Source organism: Pseudophryne corroboree, chromosome 7, assembly GCF_028390025.1.
Source record: "Pseudophryne corroboree isolate aPseCor3 chromosome 7, aPseCor3.hap2, whole genome shotgun sequence".
Taxonomy (NCBI): domain Eukaryota; kingdom Metazoa; phylum Chordata; class Amphibia; order Anura; family Myobatrachidae; genus Pseudophryne; species Pseudophryne corroboree.
In genome coordinates this window covers 205688731-205707187 of record NC_086450.1, presented here as the reverse complement: position 1 = coordinate 205707187, position 18457 = coordinate 205688731, and the positions used below count along the sequence as shown (strand labels likewise).

General features: G+C 43.0%; 1 protein-coding gene and 1 long non-coding RNA gene across 3 annotated transcripts in view; one reads left to right on the top strand and one right to left on the bottom strand.

Annotated features, from left to right (window-relative positions):
- The window catches only part of IGFBP5 (insulin like growth factor binding protein 5), a 34265-nt gene that overhangs the window by 10019 nt on the left and 5789 nt on the right, over nt 1-18457 (bottom strand). The window contains exons 2-3 of the mRNA XM_063933954.1: nt 3568-3773; nt 3343-3462 (exon numbers count right to left, since the gene is read on the bottom strand). Of these exons, the coding sequence (XP_063790024.1) occupies nt 3343-3462; nt 3568-3773 (326 nt within the window). The remainder of the gene's footprint in view (nt 1-3342; nt 3463-3567; nt 3774-18457) is intronic.
- The window catches only part of LOC134944983 (uncharacterized), a 40521-nt gene continuing 32714 nt past the window's right edge, over nt 10651-18457 (top strand). Inside the window, exon 1 of one of the 2 annotated variants that reach the window (XR_010182010.1) lies at nt 10651-10799. This is a non-coding gene — a long non-coding RNA (uncharacterized LOC134944983). Of the gene's footprint in view, nt 10820-18457 lie in introns of both variants that reach the window. The other variant, XR_010182009.1, reaches the window with a different exon arrangement.

Sequence of the window (18457 nt, the reverse complement as noted above, 5' to 3'; positions counted from 1 at the left end):
ACAATTATGGACGGACTGCCTGCCGAGTGCAGACACAGAGGTAGCCACAGCCGTGAACTACCGTACTGTACTGTGTCTGCTGCTAATATAGACTGGTTGATAAAGAGATGTCTATGTAACTATGTATGTATAAAGAAGAAAGAAAAAAAAACCACGGTTAGGTGGTATACAATTATGGACGGACTGCCTGCCGAGTGCAGACACAGAGGTAGCCACAGCCGTGAACTACCGTACTGTACTGTGTCTGCTGCTAATATAGACTGGTTGATAAAGAGATGTCTATGTAACTATGTATGTATAAAGAAGAAAGAAAAAAAAACCACGGTTAGGTGGTATACAATTATGGACGGACTGCCTGCCGAGTGCAGACACAGAGGTAGCCACAGCCGTGAACTACCGTACTGTACTGTGTCTGCTGCTAATATAGACTGGTTGATAAAGAGATGTCTATGTAACTATGTATGTATAAAGAAGAAAGAAAAAAAAACCACGGTTAGGTGGTATACAATTATGGACGGACTGCCTGCCGAGTGCAGACACAGAGGTAGCCACAGCCGTGAACTACCGTACTGTACTGTGTCTGCTGCTAATATAGACTGGTTGATAAAGAGATGTCTATGTAACTATGTATGTATAAAGAAGAAAGAAAAAAAAACCACGGTTAGGTGGTATACAATTATGGACGGACTGCCTGCCGAGTGCAGACACAGAGGTAGCCACAGCCGTGAACTACCGTACTGTACTGTGTCTGCTGCTAATATAGACTGGTTGATAAAGAGATGTCGTAGTAGTATGTATGTATAAAGAAGAAAAAAAAAACCACGGTTAGGTGGTATACAATTATGGACGGACTGCCTGCCGAGTGCAGACACAGAGGTAGCCACAGCCGTGAACTACCGTACTGTACTGTGTCTGCTGCTAATATAGACTGGTTGATAAAGAGATGTCGTAGTAGTATGTATGTATAAAGAAGAAAAAAAAACCACGGTTAGGTGGTATACAATTATGGACGGACTGCCTGCCGAGTGCAGACACAGAGGTAGCCACAGCCGTGAACTACCGTACTGTGTCTGCTGCGACTGGATGATAAATGATATAAAATATATATATATATCACTACTGCAGCCGGACAGGTATATATTATATATTATATAATGACGGACCTGCTGGACACTGTCTGTCAGCAGAATGAGTTTTATTTTTATAGAATAAAAAAAAAAACAACACACAAGTGAAGTCACACGACGAGTGTTTAACTTTTTCAGGCAATCACAATATAAGTATACTACTAACTATACTGGTGGTCAGTGTGGTCAGGTCACTGGTCAGTCACACTGGCAGTGGCACTCCTGCAGCAAAAGTGTGCACTGTTTAATTTTAATATAATATTATGTACTCCTGGCTCCTGCTATAACCTATAACTGGCACTGCAGTGCTCCCCAGTCTCCCCCACAATTATAAGCTGTGTGAGCTGAGCAGTCAGACAGATATATAATATATATAGATGATGCAGCACACTGGGCTGAGCCTGAGCAGTGCACACAGATATGGTATGTGACTGAGTCACTGTGTGTATCGCTTTTTTCAGTCAGAGAACGGATATATTAAATAAACTGCACTGTCTGGTGGTCACTCACTATATAATATTATGTACTCCTGGCTCCTGCTATAACCTATAACTGGCACTGCAGTGCTCCCCAGTCTCCCCCACAATTATAAGCTGTGTGAGCTGAGCAGTCAGACAGATATATAATATATATAGATGATGCAGCACACTGGGCTGAGCCTGAGCAGTGCACACAGATATGGTATGTGACTGAGTCACTGTGTGTATCGCTTTTTTCAGGCAGAGAACGGATATATTAAATAAACTGCACTGTCTGGTGGTCACTCACTAGTAAACTCTCTGCACTCTCTACACTTCTACAGTACTCCTCCTAGTCCTAAGCTCCAGTAAATCTCTCTCTCTTATAATCTAAATGGAGAGGACGCCAGCCACGTCCTCTCCCTATCAATCTCAATGCACGTGTGAAAATGGCCGCGACGCGCGGCTCCTTATATAGAATCCGAGTCTCGCGATAGAATCCGAGCCTCGCGAGAATCCGACAGCGTGATGATGACGTTCGGGCGCGCTCGGGTTAACCGAGCAAGGCGGGAAGATCCGAGTCGCTCGGACCCGTGTAAAAAAAACATGAAGTTCGGGCGGGTTCGGATTCAGAGAAACCGAACCCGCTCATCTCTACTATATACCTCTCAGTTTGTGGCTTTCTGCTGTCTCCATTCCATTCCTCACATCAAAACATTACCATCGACACAGGGTCAGATTAACAGAGGAGGGGGCCCCTGTGCAGACTCTGGGTGGACCCCCACCTCTGTACAGCTCAGTAGTCTCTGGCATTGTGCTGAAGTCTACTGCGCAGGTCTCCAGAAATATGACACCCACCATATTCTGGAGACCAATTAACCTACTGCGCATGAGCGGTGGTCATTTTTGCTGTGATTTTTACTGTGACTCTGGAGAGGCAAGTATTAAAGTATGGGTGCAGTGTGTGTGGTGTGTGCTCCCCCTCGACCCCGGGGCCCGTGTGCACCTCAAACATTGCACCCATTCTAGAAATGCCAATGCCTTGACACATGTAGTTGAGGGATGGATGTATTAAATGCCATTATGTGGGAGAAGTGGTAAACATATCAGTTATTTGAACTATATTAGATTTAATTCAGCATTACATTTCACTAGGAAACTGAAAAGCTACCTCCACTGTATGCAGGTGATGTGTGCATTTTAACGTGAATAGGAAAATAGCTGAAAATAAAAGTATAACAGAATTACAGGTTTATGAATCAAAGTCGATGGGATGTGATAGATTCTCTCATATCCGGTCTTTAGGTCGACAGTAAAAAGGTCTACAGTCAATAGGCCGACCACTATTGATCGACAGTCATTAGGTCAGCATGGTCAAAATGCTGACATGACAATGGTCGACACAGCATATGGGCAAAATAAGTTTTTTTGTTTATTTCATTTTCTGACTTTTTCGCAGTCTACCATCCACGCGGTCTACGATTGGGAACGGTAACCTTGACTGAAGCATGGCGAGAGGACACGGTACAATAATTGGGGGTTCATGTGCTAAAAGCTAAAAATTTAAAATGTACACCCAAAACCCCAAAGAACTCATGTCAACCTTTCCATGTGTCGACCATTTTCATGTCAACCTTTTGCTTGCGTTGACCATGTTTCTCATGTCAACCTTGTGCCTGTTGACCTTTTTGGGGTTGACCTAGATACTGTTGACCTTTTTACTGTTGACCTAATGAACCATACTCAAATTCTCTTACTTGTTTCCTTTTGAAGAATCCTTTCCGGTCACAGTTAGGGATGTAAAAAGCTCTTGGGTACACGCGAGGTGCAACCTTCATGTCCTGCATTACAGTTTCCATTTGCCTACGACAGGGACCCTGAAAGAAATGGCAGCCATTAGACACTGCAGTAGATGGAATCAGGAATACCATTTGTATCCGGTTAATGCTCCCCTACCCAATCCCTATTCAAACCTCACTTACTATCTCAATGATGTACTCAGGGGAGGAGTGCGTCTGAGATTTGCTCTCCACAGATACCATCCTTGCGGCAGACTGTTTCTTATGCCGATAATTGTTTAAAGCTATAACCTTGTGATCAGGGACCCCTCGCATTCCTTTACGTGGCTTTGGGTTATAGTTGTCATCTGTATCTGATGTAGTTGGGTCTTCCTCCCTTGATTCTCGCTCTACAAGAGATTGGAAAAAAATAATACACTTTATTGGATGTGGATATTTCTTAACAGGAATTAAACACATACATGTATAAATTGGCACAGCCCGGAGTATCATAGTTTATAACTACTGACAAATAAGTATTTATTTCTTACATACAAATCAGGAGCACCATTTATCATAAGCAACAAGTTTGAAATGTCATGAGTTTTATCACTCGTTGATAAATGAGTTGATAAAAAGTTACTAGAAAATAGAAGTCACATTTATGGAAATCACCCCAGTTCTGGTTAAGATGCTGTACTGGCACTTTGAGGCTTCACAGTGATCTCAAGTTTTACTTTAACTTCTAATAAACTGAAGTTTAAGCAGTCTTTTCATGGAGTAGTGAAAAACCATTTTTTTTACTGCTTCGTCCTATTCACTGAAGGGGTTGCCAAGGAGAATCTCAGATTTCACCAGCGGTGCCCCTGATTAGCATTGGGCGGTCCGAGGGGATCCGATGATGCGATTCGTGCTGAATCACGTTATTGTAGCTCCGCCCCCCCCCCCCGCCCCCCCAGCTAAACAATGCCTATTTTCTCGGCAATGTATAGCGGGCCGGGGCCACGATGACGCGATCAAGATGCAACGCACCTGGACTGCCCACTTCGCTGTTGGCCACGCTCCCGACAGCCAATCTTGCTGCCGGCCACGCCCCCATGCGCCTGCAATTCTGCCTCCGCCTCCGAGGAGGCAGCAAAGTAGGCAAGTATGGCACATACCCTCCTAGATATTGTAATTTTTAATGAAAGTGTAGCTGTCAAGGGAGGCAATAAGCCTAAAACACCGATAAGAAGATAGATGCAGCCCATGAGTAATCAAGGAGCCATAAGGCACTTGGAAAACACTATATTACAGCTTTTTAGTGATGGCTACATGTATTCTGTACAAGCTATTAATTTATCATTGTTCTTTTTAAATCAAGTGTACCAAACTGGCAAAAGACATGACTGCTCTTGTATTAATTTAAATGCAATTGTTTTTAGCCATAAACATTACTATTTAACCAGTATAGCTGATAACAGGCATGTGTTTCACTATCCTTAGCTACCACTAGAGGGTAGTAAAACCCAACATCTTATGGAACTGCTCGAAACCATTGCATTTAGATCAGATACAAAGGAGTATATTAAATTAAAGGTCAATTTGCAGTTTCAGTCCATTTTTAGGTAATTTTGGTGCATTTGACAACCAGGTAATTACTAAAGGCAAAACTGACTTTAAATCACCAGAAATTCAACTTCACACACAAACAGAACTTCAAATAGACTATCGGTACTTCCCTATAGACATCAATAGAAAAAGCTCATTTACTAACAGTCAATTTGAAAATATAACCTCAATAGCACATAAAATAAACCCAAAATCACCATATTCAATAGAACCCTCAGAACCAATAATATTTGATTTTTAATCATGTGGTCTGAAAACTCAATTTGATGGGAAAAAAAACATGCGAAAGAATCATGTGGGGCACTCTGGCTGCATAAATCCTGGCTTTTAAAGGCACAACATTGATTTAAAAAAATGTGGATATGCAAATTAAGGTGTTTGTGGGTAATACAGTGCATGTGACATGTTTTGCCCAATAGGAATGCATTCATATAATTATGTTGATTTTGAGTCGAAAACAGAATGTAAATGAGCTATTTGGAATAGAAACACTGTAGTCGATTTTGTGGAGATGTTGGTTCTATTCAGGTCAATTAAATAGACCCAAAATTAACTTTTAGTAAATATACTCCCATTTGTTCACTTTTTGTGAGTTTTGTTTTATAATACGTCTCCCCCACCAAGTAACCTCACCAAGACCAGGTTCTCCTAAAAAGTTAATCACAACAGTCAGGAGATGAAAGTACAAACATTTCCAAAATAAGCTATAACAGTTCGAATGCCCAACTAAGAACTCCCTGACTGGATGTAGTCATCCAATACTTTATTGGTTCAACTCCCCTTCCCCCACAACCTGATCCAAGTTCCTGAATCTCTACCAGTCTCTCTTGCCTGAACACACTGACAAATTACTATGTCACAGGCACTTGTTGGCATAAGAGGCACTGGCTATGTGGGGGAACAGCTACAAACACAGCAAATAGAGTGTGCAGTTAATCAGTTTCTGTGGCCAGCAAGTGTTAATTCTGAAACATCTACCCGCCTACATCAATTTGCAGCTCAGGTTCCAGTGACTTTCTGCCTGGAACTATTTTTGTTTGAGCATAATCCAATAGCATTAACCGTGTTCCGATGTCCTTTTCTCTACCACCTCTATTCCCTGGCAGAGATTTTCTCATCTAGGTCAGGCCCAAGCAGTCACATGGAAACAATAGTGTAGCCTGCTGTAAGGCTGTGTCCCTATGGCTCATCACAACAGGGACACAATAGAAGAGCTTGCAGTGATTTTATGCAAAAAAAAACCCCAAAAAAATAAATAGAGGGAGATTCTCTGTTTCCTCTTTTGATCAGTATCGGAATGATAGGTCTACAGTACACTGTCTAGATAGTCAATATGTCGACATCATATGGTCAACATGCATTAGGTCGACACAGTCAGAATGTCGATAGGGTCAAAAGGTCGATATGTAAAAGGTAGACAGTCCTTAAGGTCAACAGGTTCAAAAGGACAACAGTACAATGGTTGACACATATATGGTCAACACAAGTTTTTTGAGGGTTTTCACTTTTTTTTTAACTTTTGCTTGATTTACCATCCACATGGACTACAAATGGGAATAGTAACTTTGCCCGAAACATAACGAGCAAAGCGAGCCTGCAAGGATGTACGTTCGCTACAATTGGAGTCATGAAACGAAGAAAATGACACCCAAAAACTTGCATCAACCTTTTCAGTGTCGACCATTTCAATGTCAACCTTTTGTACCTGTCAACCTTTTCTACTGTCTACCTTTACCATGTCCACCTTTTGACCCTGTTACCTACAGCTGTGTCCTCTTACATCCTTGCTGCAGTCACCCTAAACAACCCTTTAAGTTGCGCCACGATGTGACAGGACTCGGTAGCGCCAAGGATCTTTTTTGCGTTTTATGCAGTTTCTGATTATTAAAATGATATGCAGCATGCTTATATTCTATGTGTAACTGCATCAGTACCTGCATCTGAAATCACTGTAGAATAGCACTTTGTATGCAAATACAGTTGCAGTCACACACACAGAATATAGGCATGCTGCATTATCATTTTAATCAGAAGCTGCTCATTCATCCTATTAAATTACATTGCGTCTAAGACGCTTGGCACTACCGAGTCATACGGCACTCACGCGCTATGTGTAAAGTGACTTATAGCGCACAGAGCAAATATGTAAGAGGACACATCTGAATGCATGTCGACCATATGTGGTCTACCAGCAGCGTTTCTAGAGAGGAGGGGACCTGTGTGCAGACTCCGTGTGTGGGCCCTCTCCTCACCTGTAGCCGTCACAACCACTGCTAGCACTCTCAACGCTGAGACTCTGGCACAGTGCCAGAGTCTACAGCGCCTGCGCAGGACTCCGAAAAATGGCTGCCGCGCCATTTTTCCAGAGTCCTGCGCATGCGTTGTAGACTCTGGCACTGTGCCAGAGTCTCTAGCGTTCAGTGCGCTAGCAGCGGCGGTGACGGCTACGGGAGAGGAGGGGGCTCGCACACAGTTGCGGATGGACGCTGGAAAGGTAAGTATAGAAGAAATGGGTGCAGTGTGGGCCCCCTCTGGACCCAGGGGCCTGTGTGCACCGCACACACACTGCACCCATTATAGATACGCCAGTGTGGTCTACCTAATGACTGTCTAATTCCTGTAGATCTTCTATTGTATATTATATCCCTTTTTAACAATACTCTCACTTTAAACAGCAGCTTTGGACTGTTTTTTTTTTAAAATTTAAGGTCAAGAAAATACAATTACAGATCCCTCACAATATGGGTGCAGCAGTACAGGTGCGACAATACTCCCAGGCTGAATAGTAAAGTGTTGACCTATGGATGGGATTAGATGGCTGGGAAAGATAATATAAATAGAGAATAGCACACATCACTCTGCACATAAACGGACTATAATGAGGATGACACTTCAGTGGAAAATGTTTAAGTAAATACTCCCCATGTACCACCTGGAATTTTGAGACAGACACATGAGCACAGCTGCTAGAGCTCCCAAACACGTCATCAGTGTAGACTCAGCAACCTGCCTGTATCATCATCATCTTATATCCCAAGGCTTCTTTTCTCACACCCCCATAATACCACTAGTTCCAACCAAATGGTTCAGCACACAAGGGGCATGTATCAGAGGTGGATGCACATGCTATCACGGCTGTGTTTTCTGGAGGTTGCCCATCTGCAACTTCATGCAAATGCGGCAACAAAGCCCTTCCCTGGTGTACATCCATGTGCATGAATGTGCAAGGTATGAGATGCCCACATTCAGTGTCTATGGATGCTACAATACTGCCTGCTGCATCTTTACATGGTCACACCATCGAAACTTACACCAGCAGTTGCAAATATTCCATTTTAGTATGGCCTCTATTGTGAATTATTGAGTATGGCTCTGAATCAGGCCCAAGATAGCAGCCTCCTCTTTGTGTTAGTGATAGCACATTCATGGACTCATGATCCTTTATGGCCAGCTGCCAACTGGTCCTAATTTCCAAGGAAAGAGATAAGCTTTATAAATGCGTTTCTAGAAAAGTCCTGGTTCTCTAGAATTTAGAAGTTGAAATGCACATAAAAAAAGGAGTTGCCCTGTTTTCCGATTCAATGACATAATGATGCCGGCTTGGTCTTTCAGTGTATACAAGCCTTGAAACAGTTCTTCATTATAAATGTACAACATGCTTTGTAATATGGGGAAGGATTCTGCATTTAAACTTTTTGGTCTACAAACTGGAAGATCAGATTTAAAGAAAACATGATTGTTCCCACAAAATATACCTTGCACCAGTTGTGCCCATACATTCTTTTCCATCTCTCTCAGCGGAATTACAATTTAGCAGAAAACCTGGATGTAAACAATATTCAGGAATCCAGCGCTGCATTAACCTTGGTGTGTGTGTGTCTGTATCTGAGTGTGTGTGTCTGGTCTGGAGAACCTTGGATTTATGGTCCTTCAGGGAGAGAATCGGTAAAACCACAGAAGGTCCTCTATTACATGTGCATGACCCCAAACCAGAGAAAAGTAACATTGTTACACGTGCTAATAAGAGTCGCACAATCACCCCTTGTTCACAATCTGGCTTCTATTCGCAATTACGTGTTGAAAAGCATGGACTGTATGAGGCTCATGTAAAGCTAGACAAATCCTGCATGTCTCAGTGTATTCTGGCTGTTAACCAATTCTTCTCTTTGTAGGCTTCTAGGAATGCTCAGCACCCCATTTTTAGCTGGCACCAGAGTCAAAGTGGCAGTGACCGCCTTTTATGGCTCTTAAGGATAGTTCTCAAACTTTTATTGATTCACCACAACTAATTTTGAGGTGCGTTACTTCAAGTGGTTACCAGATTTTCCACAAAATTTGTATTAAAAAAAAGATCAAAATTGTGTCTGGTTTTATCTCCTGCCCTCTCTCTCTTTCTATAGGACCTATTCACCAATGCAATGGAACCATTCAAATTAAGGCTCTAACTTGCCAGGATTTGTGGCTGCAGACTTAAGGCTGGGGCCACACATAGCGGCCAAGTGGGTCCGCTTGGCCGGGAGGGGGGATTTGTGTGCACACGGATCCTGTTCTGTGAGATTCCGCAGAACAGGCTCCAGACAGTGACACACGGGATTTCAATGGAACACAGTGCAACATAGCTGCACTGTGTGAACACATACATTGAAATGTATGTGTTCTCATTGAAATCCCGCCGTCCTGTCATCCGACCAGACCGATTGGATCCAGCAGCGGCGGCGGAGGGACTGCGGCACATGTGCAGTCTCCTTACGGCCAAGTGGGTCCCACTGAACGGGACCTGCTTAACCGCTATGTGTGGCCCCAGCCTAAATCTACAGGAGCAGTTCACTACTGACTACTACCACGTTCAAATCCAATGGTTGTGGTGAAAGTTTACACTGCCAGGTTCAGTCACTGAAGTGTGACTGCGCATTCACAACCTGTAAGGCATCTAAAGATGGCATCACTTCCTGTGAAGAGATGGATGCTGACTTGGATCTCATTTGATGTCGCTTTACAACAAACTATATTATAATGAGAGAAAGAGGGACCCAGGTTATTTTTCAGAGATCCTTTTATACCAAATATTGACCCATGTTCCCCCGACAATAACTAGGGTTATTTGTTTGGTGGAAAGGAGATATACTGCAAGTCACCATAGTCTTCTCCAGATGGAGTTCTGCTAAACTGTTTATTACGGACAGTAGTGCCAGGGGAACGGTTTTCAAAACAAGTACTGTATCATTTTTAAATAAGTAGATTTTAGATGTAGCTACACATTAGGGACAAAGCCAAGTTCCAGATAACAGATCCCATATCTGTGATTTATATTTTAAATGTATTAACGTTAAAATGTTAATTAGGTTTTTCAAATGATCTGAAAGTCTTATTTTATGAGGATTTTTGTTTTTAAATTTCCCTAGAGAAAACCTTGCCAGCACTCTCTTGTGACAGCGAGTTGATTAACTGCTTGTGAAAAAAGCCCCGGGGTCAGTTAATTGGGATAAAAATCAAACAGGCTTATCCTTGTATTGCCAATTTCACTGTGGAAATCAGCTGTGGAAACATGACCTTTCTAGTATCTGGCATTCTCAAACAACCCTCCCCCCGACCCCACCCCCATTTGTGTCTTCTGTATACACACCTGCCAAGTCATCCCCCATCAGCAATCACCTGCATTCTCTCCCAAGCAAATAGGCTGTCAGTCTGCTGTTACCCGAGGGGTGCTGCAGTCACAAGGAGGTGTGCCAAGTGCATGCAACCCAACGACTCTCAAGTTGCAGCTAAAACAACAACAATCATTTATCATCCATTTAGGGGTGCAGCATCATGCATTAGGTGCATTGGTAGGTTCCCTAATTCCTAGGTAAGGTCCCAGCTTTTTAAAATTCACACTTTTATATGTTCCTACTTTTCTGTGCACTAGATTCAGGACCAGATTTATCAAGCCTTGGAGAGTGATAAATTTCACGGTTTTAAAGAACCAACCAACCTGCTCCTAAAAGCCATGGTACAAGCTGGGTTTGAAGAATGACAGTTATGAGCTGATTGGTACTTCACCGTGCACTTTATCTCAATCCAAGGTTTAATAAATAGACCCCATAATCTGTTATCCTTACTCCTGCTATCAATAGCATCACTTTAAACTAATCACATATCTCTCAACATTTAAACCAAACTTGCCTACCTGACCCTCTCCATGAGGGAGAAAATGCTCTGTTCCTGGACTTTCCTGGTAATGTATGATTGCCATCACCTGTGGTGAAACACCTTTCTTATCAATTAACTAGCTCACCACAGGTGATGGCAATCATACATTACCAGGAAAGTCCAGGAACAGAGCATTTTCTCCCTCATGGAGAGGGTCAGGTAGCCAAGTATGATTTAACTGGACAAATGAAGTCCTGCACATACATTACACGCTCAGCCTAGCTGAGACCATATCCACTTTTGATAAACCCTTACCTCGGGGAGTTCACAACTTGGTACTACTGTTATGTACTTATGGGCTACTTTATTCTTTCTGTCTTGCTTTGTCAATACCAGTCAGCTTTGTTTTCTGTTATTATAATGAAACTGCAACTTACAAAAAAGAAATACAAGTAGAATATTTAACAAATAGTTTGATGAGTCCAATCATTTGGTGTGGCTATCGCTGGTTGCATTGTTGGCCTGATTCACAGTTGTACATTTTGCGATTAATGGTAAAATGTGCATGTGTCCCTGCCGCAATGCGCACGTTCAATGCGCACGTGTCCCTGCCGCAATGCGCACGTTCAGTAATCGATTTGTGATTACTCTTGTAGTGAGAATTCATTCATAAGAGATTGACCGGAAGTGGACGTTTTGTGCGAGCTAACGGGGAGTTGCAGCAATAGCAAGGGTGCCTTGGGGCTGTTTTCTGGTTGTGCATAAGCCCCCACTGTGATATTGTATGCAGGAGTCACATTTCCAGCATCTCAGTTGCAGCGGCCATTCTAAGTGACCATAGATTTACTTGAGGAGTCGATATTTTCCATATATGCGTCGATGCTGAAATGTGTATGCAGTTGCGGGCAGCTGTGATTGGCTCTGGTGGGTGTCTGTACAAATCCCAGTGGTTGTTCAGTCAGCATATTTTTGCACATCCTCTCAAAATAATAAATCTACTGCAGCAATACTGAATCATGGACTGCTATCAAAACTCATTATTTTACTTGCAATTTTTAATGCTAGGGTACATAGGAAAGGAATCAGTAGCCTGCTACGAGCTGGTACGAGGCATGGTGGTGAATGCATTTGGTTAAATTGAGTATCCTTTATCCCCCAACTTCCCTAACACAAGTGCAAGCTAAAACTAGATTTTCCAATCATCAGTAGGCAACCAGCTTAAGACAGCTCAATATTCACAATAAAGCATGGGTAAATTGTGCTGGGCAATAATGTATTGGCCATCCAGATGCAGGGATTAATATGGGTATTTATCAAAGCATGGATAGAGATAAAGGGGAGAGAGATAAAGCACTTACCAATCAGCTTCTAACTCTCATTTTATAAGCAGTGTTTAAAAAATGATTGGTTAATGCTTTATCTCTCTCCACTTTATCTCTGTCCAAGCTTTGATAAATCTCCCCCTTGTGGGGAAAATGCCACATAATTTTCCTTAAACACAAAAGTGGGTTTTGATACAGTAAATATCATACTTTTCTCTATGAAGTGGGCAGAATGTGGGAGGGGTGCCCACTCTTCCTGGAGTGCGGATGACTACATACCCCCCAACTCTACCTTTTTGGCCGGTACAGTACCGGTTTTTTATGGTCTGTATCGGGCAAAAAGGGCTTTGTACCGATTTTTTACTCACTTTTACACCCCCATTACCCATGTCCTTGCCCCATTTCCTAATTTGTATCAGTTTTCGAGTGTACAATGTTGGAGGGTATGTGACTGCACGTAAAATTGGGTGCCCCCAACAGAAACCGGGAGAGTAGGCAAGTATGGTAAATAACCCTTTCAATCACTTATCGCAAATGGTGATGGAGGATAAAACTAGTGTAGTCCAAGCCTGGACAATCTGTTGCTCCTGGGTGTTGAGTGACTACAACATGCTACAGTACATGCTTACACTGTTACTGTACATCCCCTGTATAGTATATCCAAGGACTGGAAGAATATCTCATCTGCCAAATCAATGATTTTTCTGACTCCAGGTCTGGGAAACATATTTTTTTTCCTTTTCAAAGTTGTCATATAAACCCAGCCTTTATTTTTCAAATAAGAATAAGAGTCTGACTTTACTAGCTGTCCTTTCTTTAGATACAAAAAAAAGATAATCCTTATACAATGTTAAGCTTTGCAACATGTTTTCAATAAAACATTGGCCAGGCAAAGTCAGGACTAATCATGTGAATCCATTGTCAGCTGCAGAAAGCGGGCTGGTGTCCTCCATAATGCTCCTTTCAGGAAATAGATCGGAGCATAACAAGCAGGGGTTAAACAAACCACAGGTTTCCCCTTACAAATCTGTCTGTCCTCAGGATCTTCACTCATTATAATGCTTTGTCCTGACGCAGCAGTTTCTCCCTCCCCCTCCCACCTTGTAATGTTCACTTCCTCACATCCCTACTTCTTTCCAGGAAAAAAACTGCTTGTTTTCAAGTGTAAACTGCTGCAGACCCCCAGATATACTCTGTTTCCCTTTTTACCTATATGCTAAACACCCAAATGTTCACTTTGTTCTCAATAATTAATAAAAACCTGCTGCAGCAGCAGCGGAATCACCAATATTGTGAGCTAAACCAATATTTGTGACAATATAGTACCATATATCCTCCAACTGTACCTTTTTGTCAGGTACAGTACCTTTTTTCTATGGTCTGTACCGATTTTTGACTCTCCATTATTCCATTGAAAGCATAGGAAAAGGGGCGTGGTCATGCCATTTTACCCATGGCCACGCTCCCTTTCCTGGTTTGTACCAATTTTTAAGTGTAAAATGTTGGAGGGAATGGTACCATCTATCCCCTAGAACAGTGCAGCCCAAGTACATATTACTTTTCAGTTATTTATATAGTCCTTAGGCCAGTGGTTCGCAAATGTGGTCCTCAAGGCACCCCAACAGCCCATGCATAGATGGTATAATCAAACTGACTAAGGTACTAATTAAGGGGATGTAGTTATGTGATCGATGTTCACAATAACTCCCTCTGCATCCCGGCCACTCCAAATACAGACAGTCGGCATGCCGGCTAGAAGGGACTATTACCACTAGTAGGAATAGAACATGCGGCTTTGTTCCGCTCGCCCCCCTCCCCCACCCCACTGGCATCCTGCAGCCGGGATCCCGCCCACCAGTAATGCGGCACGTTAAAGTATGTCTACAGAATAAATTAAATGAATTGGATGATTGACCAGCTTTGAAATGAAAAGAAAAAAATAGCGGTAACTCATATTTTTTTATTCAATTCAGTGTAATTCATTGAGATTTATAGCTGTGAAAGGGTTAATATGGTACATCCCTTAAGGACAGCAGATAAATTGCAGCAATGGCGAGGTTAACAGTCTTCTGTGTCATTTTCCCATCAAATCTTCTGTTTTGGCAAGCACCTGACTAATCCTTGATTACTGATACAAAATCTGAGCCCGGGGCTATGTTCACAGTTGCCAACATTTTAAAATAGTTTCCAAGGACACTTCACAGCTAATCTGGCGGACTCGGGATCACTACAATCCCCGTCATGTCAGGATTTCGCTATCTGATTAGAACACACTTTGTTGTAAATTTCTTATCTTCAATAAATATTAACTTCTTAAGCTCAAACATGTAAGAGAAGATAACATAAGGATGCTGTTACAATTCCAATGGTCGAGATCCTGGTGCCGGAATCCCGACACACAATGGAATGACGATGCCGGAATCCCAAAAGTAGCAAGGACAATGACGCTGGAAACCCGACTGGGCGGGTAAGTACTACGTTGGGGATAGGGCATACTTGCCTACTCTCCCAGAATGGCCGGGAGGCTTCCGAAAATCGGGTGACCCTCCCGGCCCCCCGGAAGAGCAGGCAAGTCTCCCGATTCGCGGGGGTCCCCCCTGCCCGTCCGCCTACTTAGTGTGTAAAGTGGGCGGTCCGGGCAGTCGATGACGCGATTCTTGCTGAATCGCATCATCATAGCCACGTCCCCTGCAGTGTAATGCCGGTGATCGCGGCATTACAGAGCGGGGGCGTGGCTTAAAGGAGGTGTCATCGTGACCCCACCCTTGCTCCGCCCCCATCCCGCCTCCAGCCCACCCCCTCCTCTTCGTCACAGCCTCCCCTGCCCGCCCTGTGAGCCGACCTGGCTGCTCTCTCCCGCAGAGAGCAGCCAGAATGTCGGTAACTATGGGATAGGGAGATTAGGTTTAGGCGACCCCTGGGGGATTTAGGGTTAGGGTGCGGGGGGGGGGGGTTAGGTTTAGGCTGCAGGGAGGGGTTAGGTGCCTCCTGGAGAAGTTAGGGTTAGGCTGCGGCGGAAGAGAGGGTTAGGGTTAGGCACCTATGTGAGAGGGTTAGGGGAAGGTAGGGGGAGGTTTAGACTACTTACCAGCCCTTGATGGGATTTCAAGTGTCGGGATGCCACTGTCGGTCTCCTGACCACCGGCATCCTGACAGCTGGCATTTCATACCCAACCCATAAGATATGTGATTTTATTGTGCAGTTAGTCCATGTTGAAAAATAGGGCCAAAAATCAGGACTTATATCTCTTAAAAATACAAGGCTATCACAGAAAAATTGGGTACAGTTGGTGACTAAGAACATTCTGTGTTATATATTTGTTCATACTACCATAAGAAAAGGAAAAAATAGTGTGGGAGGTAGATTCTGGCCTGGGAAACCTCTGCGATAGAATCAGACCTCTTTCTTTAATCCAGGATCTCCACAATGAACCTTGAAATACGCTTCATGTGTTGGAAAGGTATTAATGATGTTCCTGTTTAAACCAACCGTGTAAATAAGCAGATCCTGCTGATTATATGGCCTTTCCTTAACTTCTTTCATTCTTGAGACCTGGCCCATAAGTAACCCATGAATAGTTTAAATCACCTGTAAGGACCACTAAATAATAATACAGGTTGAGTAACCCTTATCCAAAACGCTTGGGACCAGAGGAATTTTGGATATGGGATTTTTCCGTATTTTGGAATAATTGCATATCATAATGAGATATCATGGCGATGGGACCCAAGTCTAAGCACAGAATGCATTTATGTTACATATACACCTTATACACACAGCCTGAAGGTCATTTTAGCCAATATTTTTTATAACTTTGTGCATTAAACAAAGTGTGTCTACATTCACACAATTCATTTATGTTACATATACACCTTACACACACAGCCTGAAGGTCATTTAATACAATATGTTTAATAACTTTGAGTATTAAACAAAGTTTGAGTACATTGAGCCATCAAAAAACAAAGATTTCACTATGTCACTCTCACTCAAAAAAGTCCGTATTTCGGAATATTCTGTATTTAGGAATATTTGGATATGGGATACTCAACCTGTACCCCTTTTATACTAAAATCCCGGTTCAAACCCAGGACAGACCCTGTTTACACCGCTGCTTCGACCGGGGTTATTCCGGAGCCTGTCCTGTTTACACTGCACACAGGTGCAATGCTAATTGTTCTGCCGTTGCTTGAAGATGTCTTCATCTCTGTATGCTGTAAACGGGACCCAGGTCACCTTTTTACATTGACCCATTACGTGGGTTGTTCCCAAGTTCCTGCTTGTTATACAGGTTGGATTCCCAGGTCACTCGATGCAGATTATGTTTCGGGGACCTTTTTGTACCGAGCTACAACCTGGGTCGACCCGGCAATAACTTGGGTTATTGTGGCGGTGCAAATGGGGTATAAATGACATTATGGGTGGTAAAGTACTGCTGCTAATAGGATCGTCCTGGGCCATCCTATTAGCCCCGATGCTGGGATCCTTTTTTCCCGATACCGGCACTTATCGGGGATTATGCTTTGGGTGCCTTAGACACCGGAAGCATAAGCCTGGATAAGATGCCACCCGAGCTGCGATAACACATGGGAATGGGGACTTATCCACGATCCCATGTGTTTTTATGCAATCACGGGTCCAATTTAGGATGATCAAAATGGCTTTTAACTGGAAACCGCGATAATGACCATCAGTCATTAATCACGATATCCGGCCGGTTTGATTGCCCAAAACTGCATGGGGTTAATAGGAAACCATCCCTATAGGTCTAATGTAGAGTGAGTACTATGCCATATCGGTGTGGTATGGAAGGTCGACCACACTTAGGTCAACAGTGTCTAGGTCGACCACTATTGGTCAACAGTAACTAGGTCGATAGGGTTTCTAGGTCGACATGTTCTAGGTTGACAGGTCAAAAGGTCCAAAAATACCTAGACATTGTCGACCTAAGTGTGGTCAACCTAGAGACCGAAAACCATGCCAGATTGCATAGGTTACCTTGCCTGAATTTCCATTGCAAATGCTCAGAAATAGAAAATAAACATGTGAATATTCTGACCTGCAACCATTTGGCATATATCAAAGCTTATGATATAAGTGATAAGGGTGTAGGAAGGGGCATCCTCATATAGTATTAGTTCCATAATGGCATAATATGCCACTTTTATGTGTACGGTCCCTTTGGGGAGTTTATGCCCATTTACTAAAAACTCCATTATGTTTCTATACCGAACCAACGCTCTCATTTTAAAAGAAGCTTCGCTGGGGACATGAATTCGTCTCGCTGGTGTAGGCCACAGATTTGGCACATCTGATATGCTATCCCACCACCTACCCCCAGCCACTCATTTAAAGACACACCTGTTTGCAAATGTCTCTTTACCCTCTTTAATATTACAAGATACCTTTTTTCATAAAGGTACAACTTTTTTTTTTTTAGAAGCTTAAAGGCCTTAACATGAAATCTGTTGCTATTTAAGCATGTTGCAAGACGTCTCCAGGATAAACACAAATTTGGGAAGATTTGTGGATCCGTAGTCTAGTGTAGGGTTAGGAGACTCCTTCCTCTCCGACTCTAACGTAACAGGGATGGGCAGTGCATGCTGGGAACACATCAGAGTAGCCAAAGGCTCCAACTCCTGCATTTGTAGAGATCTTTGACAGTCAGACCTAGTAAAACATGTGATTGACAGGCTGCACAATAACAAGGGGGAAGGGAGTATGGATTATGCGCTGAACTATAACAGTGCCACAGCATTCCAGACTGGAGTAAACTATCAAAGCACATGAGTGGACAACTGTAGACTCTCAAAACCACATGTTACACCCCCACAGATATTGGGCTTGCCTACTACCCAACTATGCATATTTAGTACATACACTGTCTGTCGTTCAGATGATCAGGACTTTTCTCCTGAAGAGACAGCTGAGAGATACATCCCAGTAACGAAAGCTCCTTCAATACCATGGATACCTGCAGCAGGTGTGTGTGGCAATGGAGTGTTTCTAAGGGGAAGGTACAATACCTTGA